Source organism: Sminthopsis crassicaudata, chromosome 1 (genome assembly GCF_048593235.1).
Source record: "Sminthopsis crassicaudata isolate SCR6 chromosome 1, ASM4859323v1, whole genome shotgun sequence".
Lineage (NCBI taxonomy): Eukaryota > Metazoa > Chordata > Mammalia > Dasyuromorphia > Dasyuridae > Sminthopsis > Sminthopsis crassicaudata.
Window position 1 is genome coordinate 419,140,603 of NC_133617.1, and position 22,807 is coordinate 419,163,409.

Sequence of the window (22,807 nt, forward strand, 5' to 3'; positions counted from 1 at the left end):
TTCATGAATTCAAATCCAACTTCAGACACCCTAACTGTGTGACCTTGGGAAAGTCATTTAACCCTGTTTGCCTCAATTTCCTCATTTTTAAATTGAGCTGAAGAAGGAAATGGCAAACCATTTCACTATCTTTGACAAGAAAACCCTAAATGAGGACACAAAGAGTCAGAAACATTTGAAAAAAATTATCAAACAACAGATTCTTTGATTTATGTTGTGTTGATGCTAAAAATTTATAGTAGTCCTAAGTTTTCTCTTAACCAAGAGAATAGATTTCTGTCGTACTTTATCCTAATTGGTTTCAATACTTATGACAATCTAATTTCTGGTGCTTTTGAGTGGCCAGCAAAAAGCCTCAGCTCTTGACTGTGCTATCTGTTCCCTGAGAACCTGTATATCATAGACAGCAAGTTTGGTGACTATTCTCCAGATGCTGACTAAACTTTTTGGTGCAGCCCTGGACAAACAGATGTGAAGAACAGAGACCCAGTGGCACCACCTGCAGCTCTTCCTAGGACTAGGGAGAAGTCAAATCTAAAAATAGCCCCCTAGGTTATTACCAGGTGATCAAATGGCTAGAACAGATCCCTCACCAGGAAATATGGTACTTGAGTATATATTGGATTTTTATTGTAACAGTCATTGATCAGATGATTACAGATCACACAGCCCTTAATGTTGCCTGTAAGCCCACATTGGACATTGATGTTTACTATCAACAGTAAAAGGACTGACTTGTTTTTCTGACAGGCTAAAAACTTATAATTATATAACTAACAAGAGCAAACCTAAATTGTGTAGTAAGCACATAATCTAGCAGTTATGGCTTTCTTAGCCACATAAGGTCATAGTCTCTATGAAGCACAGGCTTTTCCTGGCCATTTAGACAAATTGGTTGGTATCTGTTTGGACCAATAACAAACCAATCCTAAATGCCATGATCTTCATGTATTAACAGGAACTCAGGATATACTCCTACCAGATTGAGGAAATAGACTTCAAACTTCATCATATTCCCTTAAATCAAGAGCTCTCCTTTGATGGTCTCTTGTGCTACAGGACAGGGTACTGGGGGCAGCTAGGTGGCGCAGTGGATAGAGCACCAGCCCTGAATTCAGGAGGACCCGAGTTCAAATCTGGCCTCAGACACTTAACACTTCCTAGCTCTGTGACCCTGGGCAAGTCACTTAACCCCAGCCTAAAAAAAAAAAAAAAAAAAAAAAAAGGACAGGGTACTACAGGAGATGACCCCCAACATTGAGTACCATATTGATTTTAGTATAATTAGTCTCCTTTGTTCTGCTAATGTGGTTTATGCTAGCTATGTCCTGTGATTAGAGAAGTCATCATACTGTCATTAATTGCTGATTTATTTTTATTTCTGATGACCAGATCTCATTTCTTAATTTGCCTAGTTACTGGAGAAACAAGATAGATGTGAGTCATGGTATAGGTTGGATGAGTTCATAAAGATTTTTGAAGTTAAGTTTTTAGTCTCACTGACCTTTACCCCATCTTGAGGAATTTTTTTAAAGATAGTATAAGAAGAGTCCTTGAACTTGAAGTTTGAAGTACTATGTACTCAAACAGTTCTTATGAGAATCATGTGAGATAATATATGTGAAAACAATTTTTAAATGCAAAGGACTATATCAATCTACATAGCTATTATTATTGAGGGAGAGAATCTTAACACAATGGACTGTCTTCCCATGGTCTCCCACAGAATTCATGCTATAACTGTAATTGAGCATCTATGGGACAGGACAGCAAGATATAGTGTCCATTATATCATTTGAGCCCTACAACAACCTTTTGAGGAAGAAGCTACATGCATTAATTATTACCACCTTCTTACAAGAGAAAAAAAAACCAGAGATTGAAAGTTATTAAGCAATTTGCCCATGATTATACATACAGCTTTTCAGTGTTAGACATGTGATTTGAATTCAGGTCTTACTGACTCTATTTGCTATGTTTATACTTCCTTTCATTTTCTTCCCAAGAATATTCTAAAGAAATATTAGGAATATCTGAGAGAATGTTACTCTAGTTTTGTAGCTTTCTGAGGAGTAGCTTAATGGCTAAAGCAGGGATCCCTTGATTCCATATTTCTCTAGAATAATCTTGGGAAGAAAATGAAAGGCAGAGCCAGGGAAATTTCAACAAGCACATCCATCCTCATGCCTTGTTTCTACCTCACCCCCCCACCACCAGACTTCACTGGCTTTTATTAAGCAGATGGAAATCCTCTTCTTTTGTTTTGACCAATCATTAATCTTCCACTTGTCCTGCAACTAAGCTTGTGGTTGTTTTGTTTGTTTTTTGTTTTTTTTTTTCCTCAAAAGCACCTAAGCACAAATCACTGTGATTTTAAAAACAGCATTTAATCAAGATACCTTTTATGCAGTTTCTAATTTGTTCATACCAAAAGTTGCAAGTAAGTTAGCCTCATTAGTGGGCTGTTGTATTCTCAGTTTTCCCCCTCAAAATCAAAGCTATATCAATTCTAAAAGTAGCATGTTTAATATCCAGAGATCCTAATTTTGGTGGTTTTCTTTTTTTCATGATCCTACTACAGTACTGCTGCACATACAAACCTAGTGTGGCCAAGGAAAGTGAGCTATTTCAGGTAAGAAAAACATAGATTTTACAGAGTGCTTATTCAAGGCATAAGGTGACTTTATGCTAACGAATACTTTTTCAGGATCCTTGTGTAAATGAATTACAAAGATCATTTCAGTGTGTCATTAACAATTTAGATTTTCTAAAATAGTGATTATTTTTGTAATTGTACAGAACAATAGGTTATAGAAAGAAAGGGGTCATTGGGAGGTTAGGACATTTAAAATGCTGATACAATATCATTAAGTCAAATAACTTTGAGAGCATCCATTTTTGATTGGTTGGGCTTTGTTCAATACATTTTAATATGCCTTCCCACAAAACCAATAAGAACCCACTTACATACACAGCCTTTATCTTACCCCAATGAGCCAGTCTTTTAAAAGTGAATTTAACTTGTTTCTCCTGAATTTTCTTCCCACTGCATTGAAGTTCTTTGAAGCAAAACATGAGACTGACAAATCTAAAATTACACAAAAGACAAATCTAGCATTTCCTAACTGGAAGAAGTGAGTATATAGCCCTCAAATAGCAAGATTCCTGAGTTTCATTTCTAGTTCTGCATCTTATTTGCAATCTGATTGGTGATGGCTTCTAAGTGTCTCAGTTTTTCCCTCTGTAAGATGGGTAATTGCTTTGTTAAAAAGCTGTTTGATGTAATGACTTTGAATTTAATAAGTCTGTGATTGTTGAAATAACACTCAATTCTTGTGAATTCCACTGGCTAGAGCATTAACTTTGATCTACCTATATAATGTGAAAGAATTTTTAAATTCATTCAGGTATATTTAGATACTTAGAAGAAAGCTATTTTGAGGGTTTTTTCTGGGGAGGGGAATGGAGGGGAGGCAGGAGTTAGGGATTCAGTTTCTGGAAACTGAAACATCTCTGGAGATGTGGCTCCCCTAAGTGTATTCTTTAATTTGTTCCTAAATCTTTCTTCACCATATCCAGTCTACAAAAGCCAATGCTATTTATGCTCTGTAAATCTTCCTTAGCCAATTCTAAAAAGAAACAACTTGAAATTAGCTATTTTAAAAACAGAATGCTTGAGGAGGAAAAAAAAAATCTTTCTTCTACTTGCCAAGATCCCAAATTCAGGAATCTGGGTTTCCTTGGTAACGGCTGATTGCAGAGCAAACACTAAGGCAGAAATTTGCATCACTTTTATGCAAGTGATGTCATCATCAAGTTACTAGAGAAAATACACAAACTTCTGGTTTCTTGTCTCTAGTCCCACCAAGTATGTGGAGAATTAACAGCTTAGACAATGCAAAGATCTGGCTGCCATTTGGTTATATACAATAGCTTATAATGAGTCAAAGTTTGCAAAAAGTAAAGAAACTAGAGACCAAGGTTAAAATGAATTTCTACTTCCTTTTTCCTCATTTCTCTGTATCAAGTTGAATAGCTTCTCCTCCTGTTTTGCTAGACCATGATGCCTAGAAAAGATCAGTAGAGATGTTTAATGTAATGTCTTTATTTTCTTTCCAATTTAACATCATTAACACCAAGGAAAACCGTAATTGTTAGGTTACTTCTTATCTTAAATCAGTTCAATTAAACTAGTCCAAGCAATAGATATGGGATTGATAATAATTTGACTTAAATGAGAAGCAACCAATAAGAGATGTTCATATCGTGCATACATGCATATATATGCATGTAAAAGGGATTGCAGAATGGAATTAGATATATAGCTCCTGGCTATAAGAACTGTTGGCTTGTATACAAGTGATCTTTAACTATGTCAGGGATAAGACTGTAGTTGGGATGAGGAGTGGCAGATTTCTGACTTGATCCAAGAGTTTTCCTAGAGAAAGACATGTAAAAAGATAATCACTTTCTCTTGGTCAGATGGCTTTGTGCCTAAAATTACAGAATTCTAAGTCAGAAACCAGGCCATTTTACCATAGAATCTCTCAGTTGGCAGAAATTTGGCTTAGGTCCTGAGGCCTCTTCTAGTTTTCATAGAACAGAGCTCTGGAACTCTGAACTAAATTAGATTTAGGAACAGAAACTTATGTCATCTGAGAACCACCTTCAGTGACAGATGGCATGTGCCCCTTTTACTGATTGATGATCTCTTTTGGATACCACATTGAAATCCATTTGGCTGAGTGTAGCATTCTGTTAGAATATAAGTTCATTGAGAGCAGTCTGTCTCACTTTTATAATTGTAATCTTAGTGCCAAGGATAGAGTAGGTACACAAAGTACCTAAGCTAAGTAAGCTTAATAAATGTTTCTAGTTTGAGTGTCCTTAGCCTCATACCTGTATGCCTCTGCTCTTTTCCTCACAGAATCATGGGGGTGTTGATGTCCAAACGGCAGACAGTGGAGCAGGTCCAGAAGGTGAGCCTGGCTGTGTCGGCTTTCAAGGATGGGCTGCGGGATAGGCCTTCTCTCCGACGCACAGGGGAATCGGCTGGGTCTCGGAGAGGCACTGTAGAACACTCAGTCCAGGAAGTACAAGAGGAGGATGAGCCAGAGAAAGTGGCTGCTGTCCCACAGGAAGAAAACAGTGTCAACAAAGCAGCTTGGGAAAGGCTGAGAGATGGCCGTGGGGTAGAACCTGAGGAGTTTGACCGTGTCAATCGCTTCACGCCACCTGCCTTTATCAGACCCATTCGGGAGCTACATGATGACAAGCCACTTGATATCTGCTTGGAACCTAGAGAACCTGTGAGTTCTAGAGTAAGGCAGAAGAACTATAGGGGAGATGGGAGAATGGGCATAATCCGGAAGGAAGATCTCAAATTTACAGAATAAATGGTAGGCTGCCTAGGGATCAGATAGCAGGACAGTGAGCTGTGGGGTATGAATAAAAAACATTAAGAAAAAAAATTTAACAAGATGATGGACCTTAATCCAAAACAAACTGATTTAACTTTTTCTGTCTTGAGTCCAAATATTACTGAGTTCTCATCATAGGAAAATAATTTAGCCAGGGGGATGTGAAGTAAAGGGTGAAATAGGGAAGTCACTGCACATCCATCTATCCTCTCTACTATATAATAGCATGTCAGCTGGAATAGTATACCCCTCTTCTGGTTCAGAATAGTAGAGTTTTTTGGCTCTCTTCTCTAGAATTAATCTGTTGTTCTAGCATTGACCATTATTGAATATATACCTAAAGTATACATTTCTTAATAGTCTGACCAAGAAATTTAAGTGTAAAAGCCAAGGCTTTGCTTAAATACAAATGGACATCCTATTTCATGTTGTTGAATATCCCTTTTCTCCACTTTTACTTACTTCTCAGGTTATCAATGATGAGATGTGTGAGATTTGTGAAGTATGGACTGCTGAGAGTCTCTTCCCATGTAGGATCTGCACCAGGGTTTTTCATGATGGCTGTTTACGCCGTATGGGCTATCTACAAGGAGACAGTACAATGGAAGTGACTGAGATGGCACATACTGAAATAGGATGGAGCTGTTACTATTGTGTGAGTTTGGTGGGGTTGTAGTGGTAAAGGTGTCAAGACAAAGCAGTTAAAGCCAGTTATTTTACAAGCGGCTATATCATATGGAATCCTCTAGTCAACTGGCCCTCCAAACTTAGAATAGACTCAAAAGGTGTCTGAAAAGAAGTAGGGATATCTGTTTTTAAGACGCCTTTATTCTCCAGATTCTGGCCTGTAAATAAACCCAGAAGAAAGTTTGATAGCACAAATGATTTCTATAATGGTTTCTCATCTTCATAAAGCCATATCCAAACATTAAATTTTATTCAGCTAAGAAGCCCAACAGAATTTCAAAATGTTACTTTTTGTATGGAATGGCTTTCTTTCATTGGTGATCCTGAGACAAAAGGCCAATATCTGAGTCCTACTCAACAATATTTTTAATAAGTAGTCATCTAATCCTTATTGAAATTTAACTTCAACATCTCCCAAAGCAGCCAATTCCATTTTCAGATAGCTCTAATTGTTAGGAAGCCTATACTGCCTCTATGCAACTCATTAATCTCTGTTCTGTTCCCTGGGGCCAAAGAGAATAAATTTAATCTTCTTTCCATGTGGTAGCTCTTTATATACTTCAAGACAGTTGCTCCTACCTCCTCACCTCCCCAAATTTTCTCTTCTCCATGCTAACCATAATAACTTAACTTCATTCTACATATAACATGAATATATAACATATCACAATTCTTGACTATCTTTATCATCCTGTTGTGGATACCATGTATTCATGTCATTCCTAAAACATAGTGTCTAGAACTAAAAACCATATTCCACAGGTGGGCTTTGTAGAGCAAAGTAAAGTAGAATTCTTCCTTCCTTAGACTGTTATGCTCTGTCTCCTTCTTAATGCAACAGACAGCTACATTAACCTTTTGGGCCATTATGTGATATTTTTATTCAGATTGCATGTGCAAACTGCTAAAATCCTCAGATCTCTTTCAGATGGGTTACTGTCCAGCCATGCCTCACTTACCTTAGATTTAAGGGATTTTTTAAAACAGTGTGAAAACTCACATTGACTCTTAAATTCCATCGTTAATTTTTGCCCTATATTCCAGCCTTTTAAGATCTTTTTAGAAACGTGTTAACTGTACTGCCCAGCTTTTATCATTTGCAAATTTGACAATCTTTTTTGCCTTTATCTCAGTCATTAATAAAAAATATCAAATAGCACAAGACCAATGATAGATCCCTAAGGTACTCTATTGAAGACCCCCTAAGTTAGCATCAAATTTCTATAAAGTAACTTTTTTCCCCTCATCTTTCCTTTGTATATGCCCTGCTACTTTCACCACTTTCCTCTCAACCTGTCTGAATATTACCCTTCCTTCAGAGTCCACCTGAAATCTTCTATTGAAGTCTTTCCTGGATGTTTTAAGTACACAATGAGCTATTGTGTACTTTTATTGTCTGAAATACTCTTTGCATTTTGCACATATTGCTCTTAGTATGTATCAATGTAAACTCCATAACAAAGACCATGTTTTACATGCCTTTGTTTCTTTCATGCAGTGTTCAGTACAGCACCTTGCACATAATAGGAGCTCCATAAATACTTGTTTATTAGTTAGTTCATCATAAATAGAAATTGATAGGCCTATTCCAGCCCTTCATTGGGCATGGAACCCCAGAGATTAGAGTTAGCAATTCATTAATTCAGCAAATATCCATTAAGAGCATGCACAATACAAAGAACTCCTGATAGAAACCTCACACTTTTTTTAGATGTATAACAATAATGATAATAACAGCTACCATTTATATAATGCTTTAAAACTTGCATAGTACTTCACATGTTTCTTCATTTGAAACTGAAGCTTGGCAAAAACCCATGGGAAACATGTGCAATTAAAAGAGAAATTATTGAGATTTGGGTTCCAGAGAATATTGTTTCCCCAAAGCTAGTAATAATAAATAACTCCTGCTATCTCTATAGTACTTAGACTTTAAGATGTTAACTTGTTTTTTAACTTTTTTTTTTAATCCTCACAGCAACCTTATGAAGTAGACAGGACAAATATTATTTTCCCCATTTTATGAATGGGGAAATAGTCCCAGAGAAGTTAAAAAATCTAAGAGCCCATGGCTAATAAACTGGCAGAGCTGGGAGAGAAGCCAGGGTTTATGACTCATACTGAGTGCTCTTTCCACTACACAATGCTGTTTCCTAAGGAGACCTAAACCTCGTAGCCCTCCACTTTCAGTGTTATCCCATACTATGGCTATGTTTTTAGTGACAAATGACAATATATTATATCTATGTAAAGATGGTGGTAGTTGCTACTTCTTTTTTTCAAGCGTACTTGAAAATTTTGATTTGTGAGCAAAAGGTTCTTCATATAATTTATGCCCATAAAGATTTTTTGGTTCAAAGTTTGTAGTAATTGCCATCATTTATGACTATCTTTCAGATTTGATCTACTCAGATCCTTGGCTTTAAAAAAGTCCTGCATTTAAACATCTTCCTCACCTTACTAGCCCTGACTGATACTTACTGGTCTAACTCTATTTTGTTATTTTGTGGGAATTTGGGGGAAAGGTATTGAGTTTTTGCCACAGTTTTAGAAGCTATTCTTCCATAAAATGAAAAAAGTATTCCTTGTGCTTCTTACAACAAATGATCATATAAATGAGTATTCTTTTATTACTAGTGGACAAATATACTAGCAAAGGGCTTCTTACATCCTCCATTCCAAGTCCTTATTCCCTAACCAAACCACTTAAATCAAGGTACTCAAATGAACTCTGAAGCAAGAAGAATACATGTAAAGCAGTAACACACAATATATACACATCCTCTGTCATGGTGCTATCCCAAAGCCATTATGAACTAAGCTGATTAGGCTACTTGGGTTCAGATTTCTAATCATGAGTCAACATTGATTTTATTCACTATGAGCTTAGTTGTGCTCCAGTTTGACTATCCTACTCCTGACTCTGGATTAGGCAGATCACTAAATTTAGCTATACTGCTTTCTTCTGGAAGCATCTTAGTCCTGAGTGAGAACCAGAGCAGAGGAAGAAGAAATGGATCCTTCCTCTGACTTTCCCCAAATATCGCTCTTATATCAACATTTTTGTCCAGAGACTTTTGTAGCCTATTCTCTGATCCTGTACATGAAGTTTAATATTTCAGGAGCACTAAGATCTTCATCTCTGAAATGGGAATTACAGTGAATTAGAAATGATCAGAAGTCAATACCTTATTTTAAAAATGTCAGATGAATAATTGAGGCCAACTTCTCTTGACTTCCCACAGAAGCTTACATTCCCATCTAGTATTTGATTTCAAAATGGGTAAAGTTCAATATCGTCATCATTCTTTTATACTCATAACTATTGTATGATGTTGGTAGAACACTTGTTATCCCTATTTTACTAATGAGTAAATTTAGTCTCAGAAAAAATAACTAACCTGACTAGACCCACATAGCTAATTAGTGACAGAATTGGGATAACAAACCATTCTTGAAGTGACCTGCCATTTCTATTGCTAGCATTTCCTGTCTCATTCATCTGAAATCCTAGGGATAATATATTAATTATTAACCTTCTGGGTAAATGAGTCAGTTCATGGTTTCTCCTCAACCTTATGAAAATCTTGAAGTTATTCTTCTTTCCTAAAAAGGATTCCTTTTTTCCTTTAGCATTTCCAACATGGTGAAATAAAAAGAATATTGAGAGTCAAAGGACATAAATATAAATCATGGTACTGTTATCTGCTACCTTTGTATTCTTGGTCAAGTCATTTAGACCTCATCTGTAAGATTATGTTGAACAAGATGACATCTCAGGATCAAATAATATATATATACATATATATATATATATATATATATATAATATAAACAATTAGAATTCCTCTTCTAGGAGTTACTGAGGGACCAAATAGATCTGCAGTGAAACTCTACTTTTTCTCCCAAATGTCAGCTACCATCCCTTCAAACCCTAACTTTCTTCCTTGATGACATTTTTGCTTCAAGATTTTCTGCTGTGGTAGAATTTCCTCTCATAATTAGGTTGAAAGTTTCCCCTTTCTGAGCTAAAGCCCCATTTTCTGCTGTCTCCACTAAACTATGCATGAATTCACCACCACTAATCAATTATCTGTAGGTTCTTGTCCCAGCCTGATGTGGTTCCTCATGAGATTCACAGATGGTTTTCTTTAATCAGGAAGCTTTGCATCTACCTGTTCTTTGATGGCACTTTTAGGCAAATTGGAACCCTCAATTAAACATCAGCACTCCAGAATACTGTAAACAATTTTTTGACACTTCATTTCCCTAGTTATACAAATGTATGTCATTTAGCATTGTAGTAGAATGGTTTCAGATGATCCAAGCAGTCAGGAGTAGAGCTAAGATTAGAACTCCAAACCAACCCTTAATCCTTCTTTCTTTCTTGTCTTTGGAGCAATAATATCCCTGCCAATACTAGTGCTGTTTACTTGATCTGCAGCTCTTTTATTTTTCTTAGAACAATCTCAACCTGCTTCTCACAGAAGAAGAGATGTACAGCCTCATGGAGAATTTCCAGCAATGCAAAATTATTCCTGGTGAGGATTGCCAAGTGTTTATCAGAGTTTGGGGAAGGACATTGGGCAGATTCTCCCAAATATGAAGTCATATTTGTATAATTAAATAACCATCTTAACCATATTTTTTAAATTGAAGGATTGTGGGGTTTCCTGTTATATCAGGAAAATAATATGTGGTCTTTGGGGGGAGTAGTATGGAAAAATAAATTTTAGAGGTCCCTGTAAGTCTATGCATTTCCATTTAGAATTCTAGCCCCCAAATAAGTGACTTCTCCAAACTCCCCTAGTTGAGGGTTCGTATTACTTGATAGAAAAGAGAGATACTTGTGGTTGCATCCAATGTACAGGACCAAAGGTTAATATTTGGAAGTGGAGGGAGGGGGGACAGGTTAAAGATAAATGATGAGCTGGGTCGAGAATTTGATAAAAAGTACACAAGAAACTAGTGAAGGCTTTTTTTCTATACAGATTGTTCCTTGACCCTGGAGGACTTTTTGCGCTACCACCATCAGGCAGCAAGACGAGGAGGAAGTGAAAGGGCACTGAGTGAAGAGCAGGAAGAAAGGGCAGCTCAGCAATTTGCTGCCCTCGATCCTGAGCACCGAGGCCATGTTGAATGGCCTGACTTCTTGTCCCATGAGTCCCTCCAACTACTGCAGAAACTTCGTCCACAGGTGTGGCAAGGGTGGCTGACCCTAGGACACTAGATGGAAAAGGGGTTTGGGAAACTGAGATTAAGGAAGCAAGAATACAATAGTTCTTGAACTATTTGTGGCAATGACTTGGTGAAAGAAATAAGAACATAAGAATCCTCAGGAGTAAAGATAGAATTTAGGATTTTTTCTAGTGACTAATGACCAAATGTGCTGGGACAAAGGTATCTGGATAGTGAGATTATAAAGGAGGTTAATAATTTACTTTTGTTTATTCTAAAACCTCAATATTTCATATAAAACCTAGAGACCTTAGGATTGTAGAATTTATAGCTGGGAAGGCCTTAAATATAATCTAAGCCAACCATCTTATTTTACATGTAAGGAAACTGCTTAAGACTCTTTCAAGGTCATGCAGGTCATAAATACCAAAAATAAGTTTTAGAAAGCCGCAGTTTCAGCAGAAAGCATCTATAGTACTCTGATTTCCATATCCTTCTTCCCTAAGAACTCTCTATTAAGGCTACTCACAGTTAAGGAGCGGGAACGAGCTCGAACAGCCTTCCTAGCCCAAGGCATTGGGGGTTATATCAGTGAGACGGAATGCCGTCGTGCCCAACACACCTGGTTCCGAAAACGACCCTTGGAGGCACCATCTTGCAATGTTAGGTATGCTTTATTTTTATACTTTACTTTCCTTCTTAAAATCCATACTAATCTCCCCAAAACCTTTTCTGAAATCCTAATAATTGCCTTATCTATAACTTATCTTATAACTCCTTATCATTTATAGCCAATCCAAGAAAGCACCTCAACTCCTTTACTATTTTCTGCCACCATCCCACAACCCCATTTAAAAAAGGAATTCTTCTATGTGTGCCATACCTTCCTGGTAAACAGAGTAGAGTGATCCCTAGAGTCCAGGGCAGCCATTGCTAAGAGCTAAGTGCTGCCACAAGTCAAAGAATAAGATGCATCATCTCATAGGAACTCTGGCATAGGGCCAAATCTCTTGATCTTGTCTATTCCCAACCATATGTCCCTGTGCCACACAGTATCAGCCATGTGGGACCCATATCAGAAAGTAGTCCGGCCAGCAACAGCAGTGCCAGGAGCCCAGAGAAACCTCTGCAGACAGCTGAACAGGAGGAGCCCAGGTGAGATATTTGTGTCATCACCCTATCCTTGGCAAGAACCATCATTTCCTTAATATTTTATTTTTGTCCAGTTACATGTAAAAACAATTTTTAGCATTAGTTTTAAAAACAAATTCCAAATTCTTTCCCTTCCTCACTCCCCAAGCTCACCCTATTGAGAAGGCAAGCAATTCAATATATGTTATACATGTGTAGTTGTGCAAACTATTATAACATAATAGTCATGTTATAAAGGGAAAAAACCCTCCAAAAATCCAAAAATATTACAAACCCTCAAGAAAAATAATGGTAAAAAAATGTTATCAGTAATTTCTTTGAGGACGGATAGCATTTTTCATCATAAGTCCTTCAGAGTTGTCTTGGATCATTGTATTGCTGAAAATAGTTTTGTCATTCACAGCTGATTGTCTTACAATATTGCTATTACTTTGTAGATAGTGCATTTTATTTTGCTTTAGCTCAGTGTTTCCAGATTTTTCTGAGAGCATCCTGCTCATTATTTCTTAAAGTACAGTAGTATTCCATCATAATCATACCACATGCCACAATTTGTTCAACCATTTCGCAAATGATGGGCATCCATCCTATCAATTTCCAGTTCTTTGCCACTAGAAAATAGCTGCTATAAATATTTTGTACATGTAGGTCCTTTGTCTTTTTGTTTTTTATTTCTTTTGGAATACAGACCTAATAATAGTATTGCTATTTTTTATCATATTTTTTAAATCTTTGACCATAGTTTCAAATTGCTCTACAGAATGGATGAATCAATTCCACCAACCATACATTAATGTCTCATTTTCCCAATACTTGTCATTTTCCTTTCCTGTCCTATTAGCCAATCTAATTAGGTAGTTAGGTACCTACCAATTAGGTAATACTTCAGGATTGTTTTAATTTGCATTTCTTCAATCATTAGTGAGTTAGAACATTTTTTCATATGGCAATACCTAGTTTTGATTACTTCATCTGAAAACTGTTCTTTTAAACATTTATCAATTGGGGATTGAAGAGCCAACATTTCTATACTCTATAGGGTGCCATCATTTTCATTGGTTGACCTTAGTTCCTCATATATTATAAGATAGGCCTACTACACTGGCCAAGAAGAAAGCCTGCTTCTCATGAATTGAGGTCTTGACAAACTTGTGGTGTCTCTTAGCTTATTGTCTCAGTTGGAGCACATTACATATGAGACTCTGTACTAAGTTCTGGGACTACAAAAAAAGACAAAAGACAATATCTGCTTATATGAGGAATACAGCTTGCCAATAAATATATACAGAGCAAGCCATATAAAAAATGAATTGGAAATAAGAGAAGACACTGGAATTAAGTGGAATTGGGGAAAGCTTCTGGTAAAAAAAAAATGGCACTTTAGTTATGAATTAAAGGAAGCTAGAGAAGTCAGAAGGCAGAGATGAGAAGGAAGAACATTCCAAGCATGGAGAACACAGGGAAAATGCTTAGAGCCAAGAGATAGTCTTTTTCACAAAACAGCCAAGAGGCAAGTATTGCTGGACTAAAGCCAGACCCAAGCATGGGAGAAAGAGTGTGTAACCTATAAGATGACTGGAAAGGTAGGGAAAACTAGGTTTTAAAGGGCTTTGCTGACAAAATATTTTATATTTGTTACTGGAGGCAATAGGGAGCTACTGTAATATATTGAGTGATAGATATGGTTGGAAAATATGATCAGACTTGAGCTTTAGGAAAATTATTTTATTCAATGAATGAAGGGTAGATTAGAGGCAGACATAATGCAAGCAAGATAATTGTAGCTTGGAATGATGAAGATCTTCAATGTTGACAGTGTCAGAGAGTAGGCCATATTCAAGGCAGGTTTTTAAAAGTGAAATCTACTTGAACACAGGTATGGAAGATGATAGTGAGATGACTTGTAGGTTGATAGCCTAAGGGACTGGGACAATGGTGTATCCCTCTACAGCAGTAAGGAAGGATAGGAGAGAGGAATGGTGTGGGGGAAAGACAAATTTCAATTTTAGATTTGCATTTAAGATGTCTAGTAGACAATCCAATTTGGGTTGTCTGAAAGGCATTTGGAGGAGAAAGAAGGAAGTCAGTAGAGAATTTTGGCAGAACTAGGTGTATTTAAGAATCATCAGTGTAGAGATGGTAATTAAAACCATGAGAACTGATGAGATTACCAAATTAAGTAATATAGAGGCAGAACAAAAGAGGAGACAGATCCTGAGAGCTTCTTGTGTCTCGTGGTTATGATCTGAAAAAGAGGATCCAGCAAAGGAGGCAGAGGACCAGACCATGTAAATAAGAGGATCAAGAATTACCAAAAATCGCCAGGAAAGTTATGCAGAAGGAGAGAGTGATCAAATGTGTCAAAGGCTACAGAAAAGTCAAAGAGAAAGAAGATAGCTTTTTGATTTGGCATCACTTGTAATTGGAATTTTTCCAATCTTGCAAATATGGAAATAAGTTTAGAAAAATTACACATTTAACCTATGTCAGATTGCTTACTGTTTTGGGAAGGCGTGAGGGAGTTAAAAAAAATTAAAACACAAGGTTTTGCAAAAGAGAATGTTGAAAACTATATTTGCATGTATTTGGAAAAATAAGATATTAAAATGTTTTAAAATAAAAATGTCACAGTGGAATTATGAGAACAGAAGTCAGATTGTAAGAAGTGAATTAGTAAGAGGAGACAAAAGTTGAAGGCACTTATTATAGATGGCCTTTTTCAAGTTTAGTTACAAGGGGTAGAAGAGAAATAGAATAGCAGGAACAGAAAAATCAAGTGAGGGGTTTTTCAGAATAAGGGAAGAAAGGGCTTGTTTATAGGCAGTAGGAAATAAACTAGTAGACAAATTGAGCTACAGAAGAAAATTTTTTGGCAGAGATAAATGGAATGGGATCTCTTGAACAAGTGGAAGAGTTAACCTGGGTAAGTGAGTAACTCACCTTATATGAGATGAGATAGAGGGGAAGGGGAAAAGAAAGCCACAAGACACTTGATAAGGAAGAAGGGAAAAGAGGAAGTTCACGATGAATGGCCTCAAATTTTTTTGTAAATTATGGGCAAACTTCTCAGTTTTAAGGGTGGGGAGAGCAATAACCATGGAGATTTGAGGAGGGATTAAGAAGTTTAGAAAAGTCATTATGGAAAACGGAATAGTTGATAAGGGAGGCTTAGTAGATTTCCTAGCCACAGCAAGGACCCATTTGAAGTTGTATAACATAAATTTGTAGTAGACCCAGTAAGAATGGTTGTATGATTTCTCTATCTTTGTTTTAACAGCACATGTATAGAAGCAAAGCTGTCAGCAAAAATTTAGGGTTCTTGTCACAACTATTAACTTCTCACCCATTTGTAGTCACTTTATTTATGTTCATCCAAACTCACATCTAGCCAATAATAATTGAATTATCTCATCTTGTTTCAGTATCATGAGACAATGTTTCACCTTCTGCTCTTTCATTCCCACTATAGGTCTGTGGATTGGCCCACTTTCCTGAAGGAGAATATCATCTACATCCTTGCTGCCCGCCCCAACAGTGCTGCCATTCACCTGAAACCCCTAGGGTAGATTCTCTGGAATGAGGGTTAGTCCCAGCTGGGACAATGTGGGGTAACCTCCTTCCCCAACTCTTGACACTGATAAAGACTGGGAGGGGGGAGACCTCCAGCATCTTTATTACTAAGTTTTGCCACATCTAGGGCATCTAGATAACTTTTCCTTTCATAGGAAGGATAGCAAGTGCATTTCCTAAGGGAGAGATTCTGGGAAAAGAGACAATACTCATTCTCTACTCCTAACCACTTGTGCTGTTGCTAGCCACACAAAAAAATAAGATTCCCTCCTCTACTATTCCTTCCTCATCTCAATCAGTGTCACTGATGGGATAATTCAGGATTCTTTATTCCTCTAAAGTTGCTAGAAGTTTGGTTTCTAGTTGGATGAGAAGGACCAAACTTGATTGATATTCTAAATGATCTTTATAGCTGAAAGAGACCTTAGTGGTCACCTAGTCCAACTTTCTCATTTTATAAATGGGGAAAAATGAGATCCAGAGTAGTTTTGACTTGCCTAAGGTCACACAGTGAGCAAATGGCAGAACCAGTAGTAGAAACAAGTCTCCTAACTTTCTATCCTATCCCTTTACAAAAACTCCCTAAATTTGGGGTAGGGGCTGGAGTGGAGGGTAGGCATATTCCTTCCATAGTTAGCCAGACTTTTGATTTCTGATTAGCCAGAAATGACCATAGTCCCTTAAATTCCTAATTCTTTTAAATTCTTCAAAGTCACACAGCTGAGAAATGTTAAGTGTCTTGAGGCCAGATTTGAACTCAGGTCCTCCTGACTTCAGGGCTTGTGCTCATCCACTGTACCTCCTAATCGTCCCTAAATTCTTATTTCCAATTGGCTAAATTATAAGCAGTCTACTATACCTAATTTACTAATCTGTAAACTACTGAGTAGAGACAGGAAAACAGTATCCACCCCACAGTTCCAGTAACTTTGGCTGAAAGAAATCTCACCCAAAGTCACTACAATTCTAATTAGCTTTGGAAATGAAACTGGTGACCTTAGATGAGACTGTGTTGTGTCACTATTTTGGAAGTAGACAAAATGAATTGTAGTTCTGGCTTCCTGGAACTAAAAGCCTGATTTGGTGGGCAGTATAGAAAATCAATTCCTGTTAGCAGTTCAGGGACTTTATTAAGTAGGTATTACTCATATCTCCTGTCTCCAGTTTAGTCAGTTCCTATAGACAAGAGTAATTAATAAGCCATCATTATAGAGAAAAAAGAAATCTTCCTTAGCATCTCTAGGAAGGAAAAGGGGATTTTTCTAAATTATTAGTACTACAGGTGATCCTTCCATACCACTTTTAGAATATGTGACATACTGGAAGGAAACTCGGAATAGGAATGGGGCTCCCCTGTTTTCTGATGAACAAAGCTTTTCCTAGGGTTAGGGGTTAATGGAACAAGCAGTGACTTAGAGAGGAGGAGGTTGCCCCACCTCTCACTGTCAGAAAGCCAAACTAAGTCTTAGATTGTCCTTTCCACATATATTCTCATTAGGCTATGTAACAGCATTTTGTGACTACTTCTTCCCTTCAAATCTGCTCTGGATATTAGATTTTATCAGTATAGAATTGGGATCAGCATGAGGGACTAAATTATGGATTGCCTGAATGTTCATCCTCTTGGGGTACAATGAAATAGGGGATGGTGACTGGTACTTTAACTTCAAGATCTGACCTGGTTTAGGAAAGCTGTTATATTTCCATGCTTCTAGTTCCTTAGTGAACTTAAAGTATAATTAAGACCTACAGACTGCCACCGAAAACACTTATGTCCTTTCCCCATGCTCCAGCATTGTGAATGCTGATCTTTAGGAAGAGCAAAAATGAAAGGAACCCCTTTTCATCCTCCCAAAGTCTTCTCTATAGCTGTTAAATAATATAAAGAAACCTTATACTACAACCCAGATAAAATAGATTTGGACAGGATAGGGAGCAAATCTCTTGGCTTCTGTGTTTTTTCTTCTGTTAACTCAAAGACATGGATTAGGTAAATCGAACTCTTATTCAATGCCTTAGTTTCTCTACCTAAAAATTTGAAGAATGAGTTCTGGCATATGAAAGCCAAAATTTCCCTGAGTGCTGAAGAGAAGTTCCTTGGCAACTTCATATCAATAAAATGGAGAAATAGGACCCAGTGTTTTTGATACTTTGAGATCATCAGTATCATTGACAATAAGCCAAGTCCAGAATTGAACAGGAGGAGGAGAATGGGCTGGATTACCTTTGTGAAATGCACAGTGCTTTTAATGACTCCAAATTTCTCATTAAAACAAAGACTCATCTTTTTTAACACTCTTCTTTCAGTGGTGTGTGTTATATGGCTTCAAGTCATGGCATACCACAGTCTGAAGAATTAAAATTACCTAACAGGCAATAGAGTGGCATAGGGTGGACAGAAGTAGAATGCAACATGTAAGCAACCAAGAAAAAGTTTAATAAAAGATATCATCAGATAATTAGAAAAAAAAAAATGTCATGGCCACTACAAAGACAAGAACTCAGCTGGCATTCATGACGTATCAAAAGAATGAAGTCCTACAGCACATTAGATGGACCTCTTGTAGAGGATTTATAAATGGGAGAGTATGGACAAGAAGTGCACAAGATTAAGAGGGCATGAATGGGTTTCTACCTACATTATTGGAAGGAACCTTCACCCTAATATTACTGATCCAGTGAAATACTGAGATTATCAAAAGAATGTCACATAAATGCAATGAAGTCATGAAAATTTGTGGTCCACAAGACAGAAAAAAATCAACCTGGAACAATAATGAAAGTTGAGTATTTAAACCTGAATTGAAGATAAAAACCCAAGATAAGAGTGGGACTCACTGTGTTTTGAGAATTTCACAAGCTATAGCTATTTTGTTTTTCCTCTACTGTGTTCAAAATATTGGCTGATGGTAGTTTTCAGTCATTCCCACCAAAAAAGAAAAAAGTAAGCTGCCTTCTTTCATTCATGATGGCATCAAGAACATTGCATTCCATCCTAAGCTTTTATCCCAAGAAGCATTTGTACACTTTCTCACTGTACATCAAGTCAGAGACCTAGGGGATTACTAAAGAGTGATTCTCAGAGAATAGATTTGGTTTCCACAAGGTAATTTCAGGAGGGGCACACATTATTCTTCAAAAAACTTAAGGTATCTTCTCATCCTTTTGCATTTAAGGAACTTAATGACTTTCATTAATTACCAAGATCATGAGTCTAGGCTCTTGTTCACTTAGATGAAAAGTGATGCCAAAAAGATTGCTCTTTGGCCAGAGCCTTATGTCTTGAATGTGTGAGAAAAGTCGTGTGGAACAGCTTGTAAGGAAGACACATTGGAAATCCACCCAAGCAGAACTGTTATTTGGTATGCTTGACCATTGCTCCGTTCACTTGGTGCTATGGTGAGGCTTAAGGGAGTTTCTTTTCCTCTTTTCAAAAGGATTGAGGCAAAGAGTATTATAGAAGTGGATCCTTAGTTGAGAACCAGATTCCCTATATTAGAATGAACCTTGAAATGTCCATTCTTCTTGCCTCTTGGCAGGGCTGGACAAATAAATAGCTCTCCCATTTTTTATAAACCATTAGCCAGAGAGGGAGATTCCAAAGCTCTACCTGAAGCCAGCGTTCAAAGTCCTTGACAGCCTAAGTCCTGTCTTCTACAATTTGTTTCCTCCTGCTGCCTCACTGGGGAGTTTTTTGGAATATTTGAACTAAAATAAGCCCCTTTAACTTTAACTCCTTCCTCCTAGGTCATCCTAAGACCTTTCAATTATGATCTTACTGTAAATTCTGTCAACATAAATGTCTTCTCCTAGTAAAGAGACTCAGTTTCTGTTCATTGACTTCAGCAACATGATCCTAATATCTCTTCCCCATCTTTTTTCTTCTGAGAAGAGGTATTAATTATACATCAATATCTTTAGAGAAAACTACTTACTATAAAATTGCTTATCATTCATCAGACTACTTCCTTAAAACCAGATTAAAATTGTGCATTCCCTGCTATCAGGTTGAATGGAAAAGGACCTGCCACAAAAAAAGCAGCTGCAACCACCTACAGTGGTATTGCCATTACTCTTTCCCTGTAGCCTCTTGTCTTCCTGTTTTCCTTTAATATTGAGGAACAGGCTCTAGATATTTAGATACACTAAAAGCTGATCTTGGGTTCTTGATCATTAACACTTGAGATTGAAAAAAGAAGAGGCCTTATCTCCTACACATTATTTAGAAATACATAGAGCTAATCTTGGATTCTTGATCATCATTAATATTTGAGATTCAAAGAGGAAGAGGTTATACACCAAAATCACTCTCACAGGTTCATCTTTTATTTTATCTCCAGCTCCATACAAAAGTATTTTGCCAATGGAAATGCTAAGAGCACACACAAACAAATACATTGCTTCCCCCACCCAGTGTCACTGTGAATGAAGGTGTGACTGAAGAGTGATTTCTGTTCAGATCTACTAGCCTTGCTAAGCTGCTCCTGACATCCAAGCTTTGGGAGCATCTGCATAGAATGGCAAAAAACCTAGAACCTTTTATCCTTTACAGGAGTGACCACTATGAAAACCCTACTCACCCCAAGCTCTTGCCTTTTTATAACTGGAAACACAGCATGGACTGTATTGCTTATTGAGATGTGCCACTTTAGAAGAGGAGGTCTCACTTATGAAACCCCTAGAATCTCCAATCTATGAAAGTCATACCTACTGTAATCATGCCAGCACCAATGTGAATGAACACAGATGTCAAAACTGTAGCCAGAAGCAACATAGCAGGTGGCATGGGGATGCTGATGCTTTCTCCACCCAGAATTCTTAGTGGACCCTGCAAACCAAAGTGTACTCTCTTTCAGCTGGCAGCTTGTAGTGTGAAGTGTGCAGATAATGCAGTAAGAAGCTGAGCAGCCCAAATTCTAGAATTTCAGGAGACACCATCAGCCAGCATGAAGCCACAGCCAGAGCCACTTACTATACAGGTTTACAGTTGAAACCCTCAGCTGCTGCCTTTTGCATGCCATTTACTCTATAATCACTTGGGATCTCTGAGCTTCTGGAGAATAAGTACATTATTGTGTGCTTGCTGCAGCTCAGTGAACTTGACTTCCTTATCAGACTCTTCATGACAGTTCAGCCACTGTCCTACATTTGATCCAGTCTTTACCATTACCCTTGGTAGACCTTGGAATGAGCCACGATTTTTAAAGAAAGAAAAATTAAGGATGACTAGAGTCGTTCTCTCTGTGCCATATTTCTTTCATGATACAATGTGGCATGTCATTCATTCTTTGTGCTTTTGAAGTGGGTCCTATTGTATAATCCAGGCATTTATTACTTCTTGGGAAGTCTTCAGTTTCATATTGGGGATATATGCCTCATCCTGATAAGGAATGTATGTAGGCAGTTGGAACTGGCCTTAGGTGGTTATTTCTTTCCACAGCTCTCTAAATTTTTGTAACCTTTGGCATTGGGTTGGCATATCCCTTTAATAGATAATGGCAGTAGGGCACAAAACAAAAAAGGGACTTCCTAAAAATCTATACTAAAACAAGGAGAGGGTTGAAGATAGAATTGAGGTGTCTTGGATCCTAGTTCTGGGAGCTTGGCCACAATGCCTGAAGAGATATCTGTCTCCTTTGATCCTTTTCTGAAGAACACTGAAAACATATTTGAGGAGTACTTAGGCAGGGGGTCACATATCCCTTCTTCCTCCACATTCTCACTCTTAGGAGTTGGCATGCCCTTTTTAAAAGAATCTACCCCCAAGCCCTGTACCTGCCTATCTGCGAATAACTAACTTGGATATTAAGGGGTTAAGATCCCCAATTTTGTTTTTCCCTTGACTATAATTGCATGTTTCTTCTACCGGTGCCCAGTCCTTGTGGGCAATGCAGCCAAATGGAGCTGGTACTCCCAAAGTCTGGGCACATAAAGGATATCCTAATAAAGAAATCTTTACATGACTACCTCCATGTGTGGTGTTTATAAGAAGGTGGAAATTTAATTCAAGAGCCAGCTAGAAAGACCTGAACTCAAAACATTCTTGTCAAGCCTTAGAAAATATATGTTTGCCAGACTCATTTGCAGATCCCATGTCTCTTGACATGGATACTCATGTTCTCAGGATGTTGACCTACATTTGTCCCTTTAGTTGGAGAGGGTCTACAGTTTCCCAGAAAGGAGGAAAATACATAACACTGAGTCTTCCCAAGGAATCACAGATCCTGAATTATCTCCAGGACATTTCTGGTATTAATCTTCTTAAGAACTATTAAGGGATAGAAAGGGGAAAAGGGTGGTTATACCACCTCTGATGGAAATTCTGATCTCCTACATATACACACACACTCACACTGTCCTGATAACCTGGAATCACCAAGGCTGGGTTTTCCCCATATTAGAAGTTTGGAACAAAGCACACAAAGATCCTAGATTAAACACACATTTTTATTTGGAGTTTTTGTGTTCTCTGCATCTGAGCAAACAGTCTTGATCTCTGATCATCTATGGACCAACACTGCTACCTAATTTTTTAAGCTTTTTATTTTCAAAACATATACATAGTTTTCAATATTCATCTTTGCAGGGTTCCAAATTTTTTCTTCCTTTCTCCTCATTCTCTCCTAGTCAACAAGTAATCCAATATGTTAAATATGTGCAAATCTTCTATATACATATTTCCACAATTATCATGATGCACAATAAAAGGAACAAAAACAAACACAAAATGCAAGAAAACAGAAAAAATGAAAATACTACTATGTTACAATTTCTTAAATGGTGGTGTATTTTGCTAAGTA

The 22,807-nt window shown here is 37.4% G+C and overlaps 1 protein-coding gene across 2 annotated transcripts in view; it reads left to right on the plus strand.

Annotated features, from left to right (window-relative positions):
* The window catches only part of PHF24 (PHD finger protein 24), a 30,910-nt gene extending 8,937 nt beyond the window's left edge, over positions 1-21,973 (plus strand). The window contains exons 2-10 of one of the 2 annotated variants that reach the window (XM_074280269.1): positions 2,582-2,632; positions 4,928-5,309; positions 5,890-6,075; positions 10,570-10,648; positions 11,099-11,304; positions 11,792-11,952; positions 12,339-12,440; positions 15,907-16,019; positions 20,560-21,973. In XM_074280269.1, the coding sequence (XP_074136370.1) occupies positions 4,932-5,309; positions 5,890-6,075; positions 10,570-10,648; positions 11,099-11,304; positions 11,792-11,952; positions 12,339-12,440; positions 15,907-16,003 (1,209 nt within the window). In that variant the 5' untranslated portion in view covers positions 2,582-2,632; positions 4,928-4,931 and the 3' untranslated portion in view covers positions 16,004-16,019; positions 20,560-21,973. Of the gene's footprint in view, positions 1-2,581; positions 2,633-4,927; positions 5,310-5,889; positions 6,076-10,569; positions 10,649-11,098; positions 11,305-11,791; positions 11,953-12,338; positions 12,441-15,906 lie in introns of both variants that reach the window. The other variant, XM_074280268.1, reaches the window with a different exon arrangement.
* The last annotated feature ends 834 nt before the right edge of the window (positions 21,974-22,807 follow it).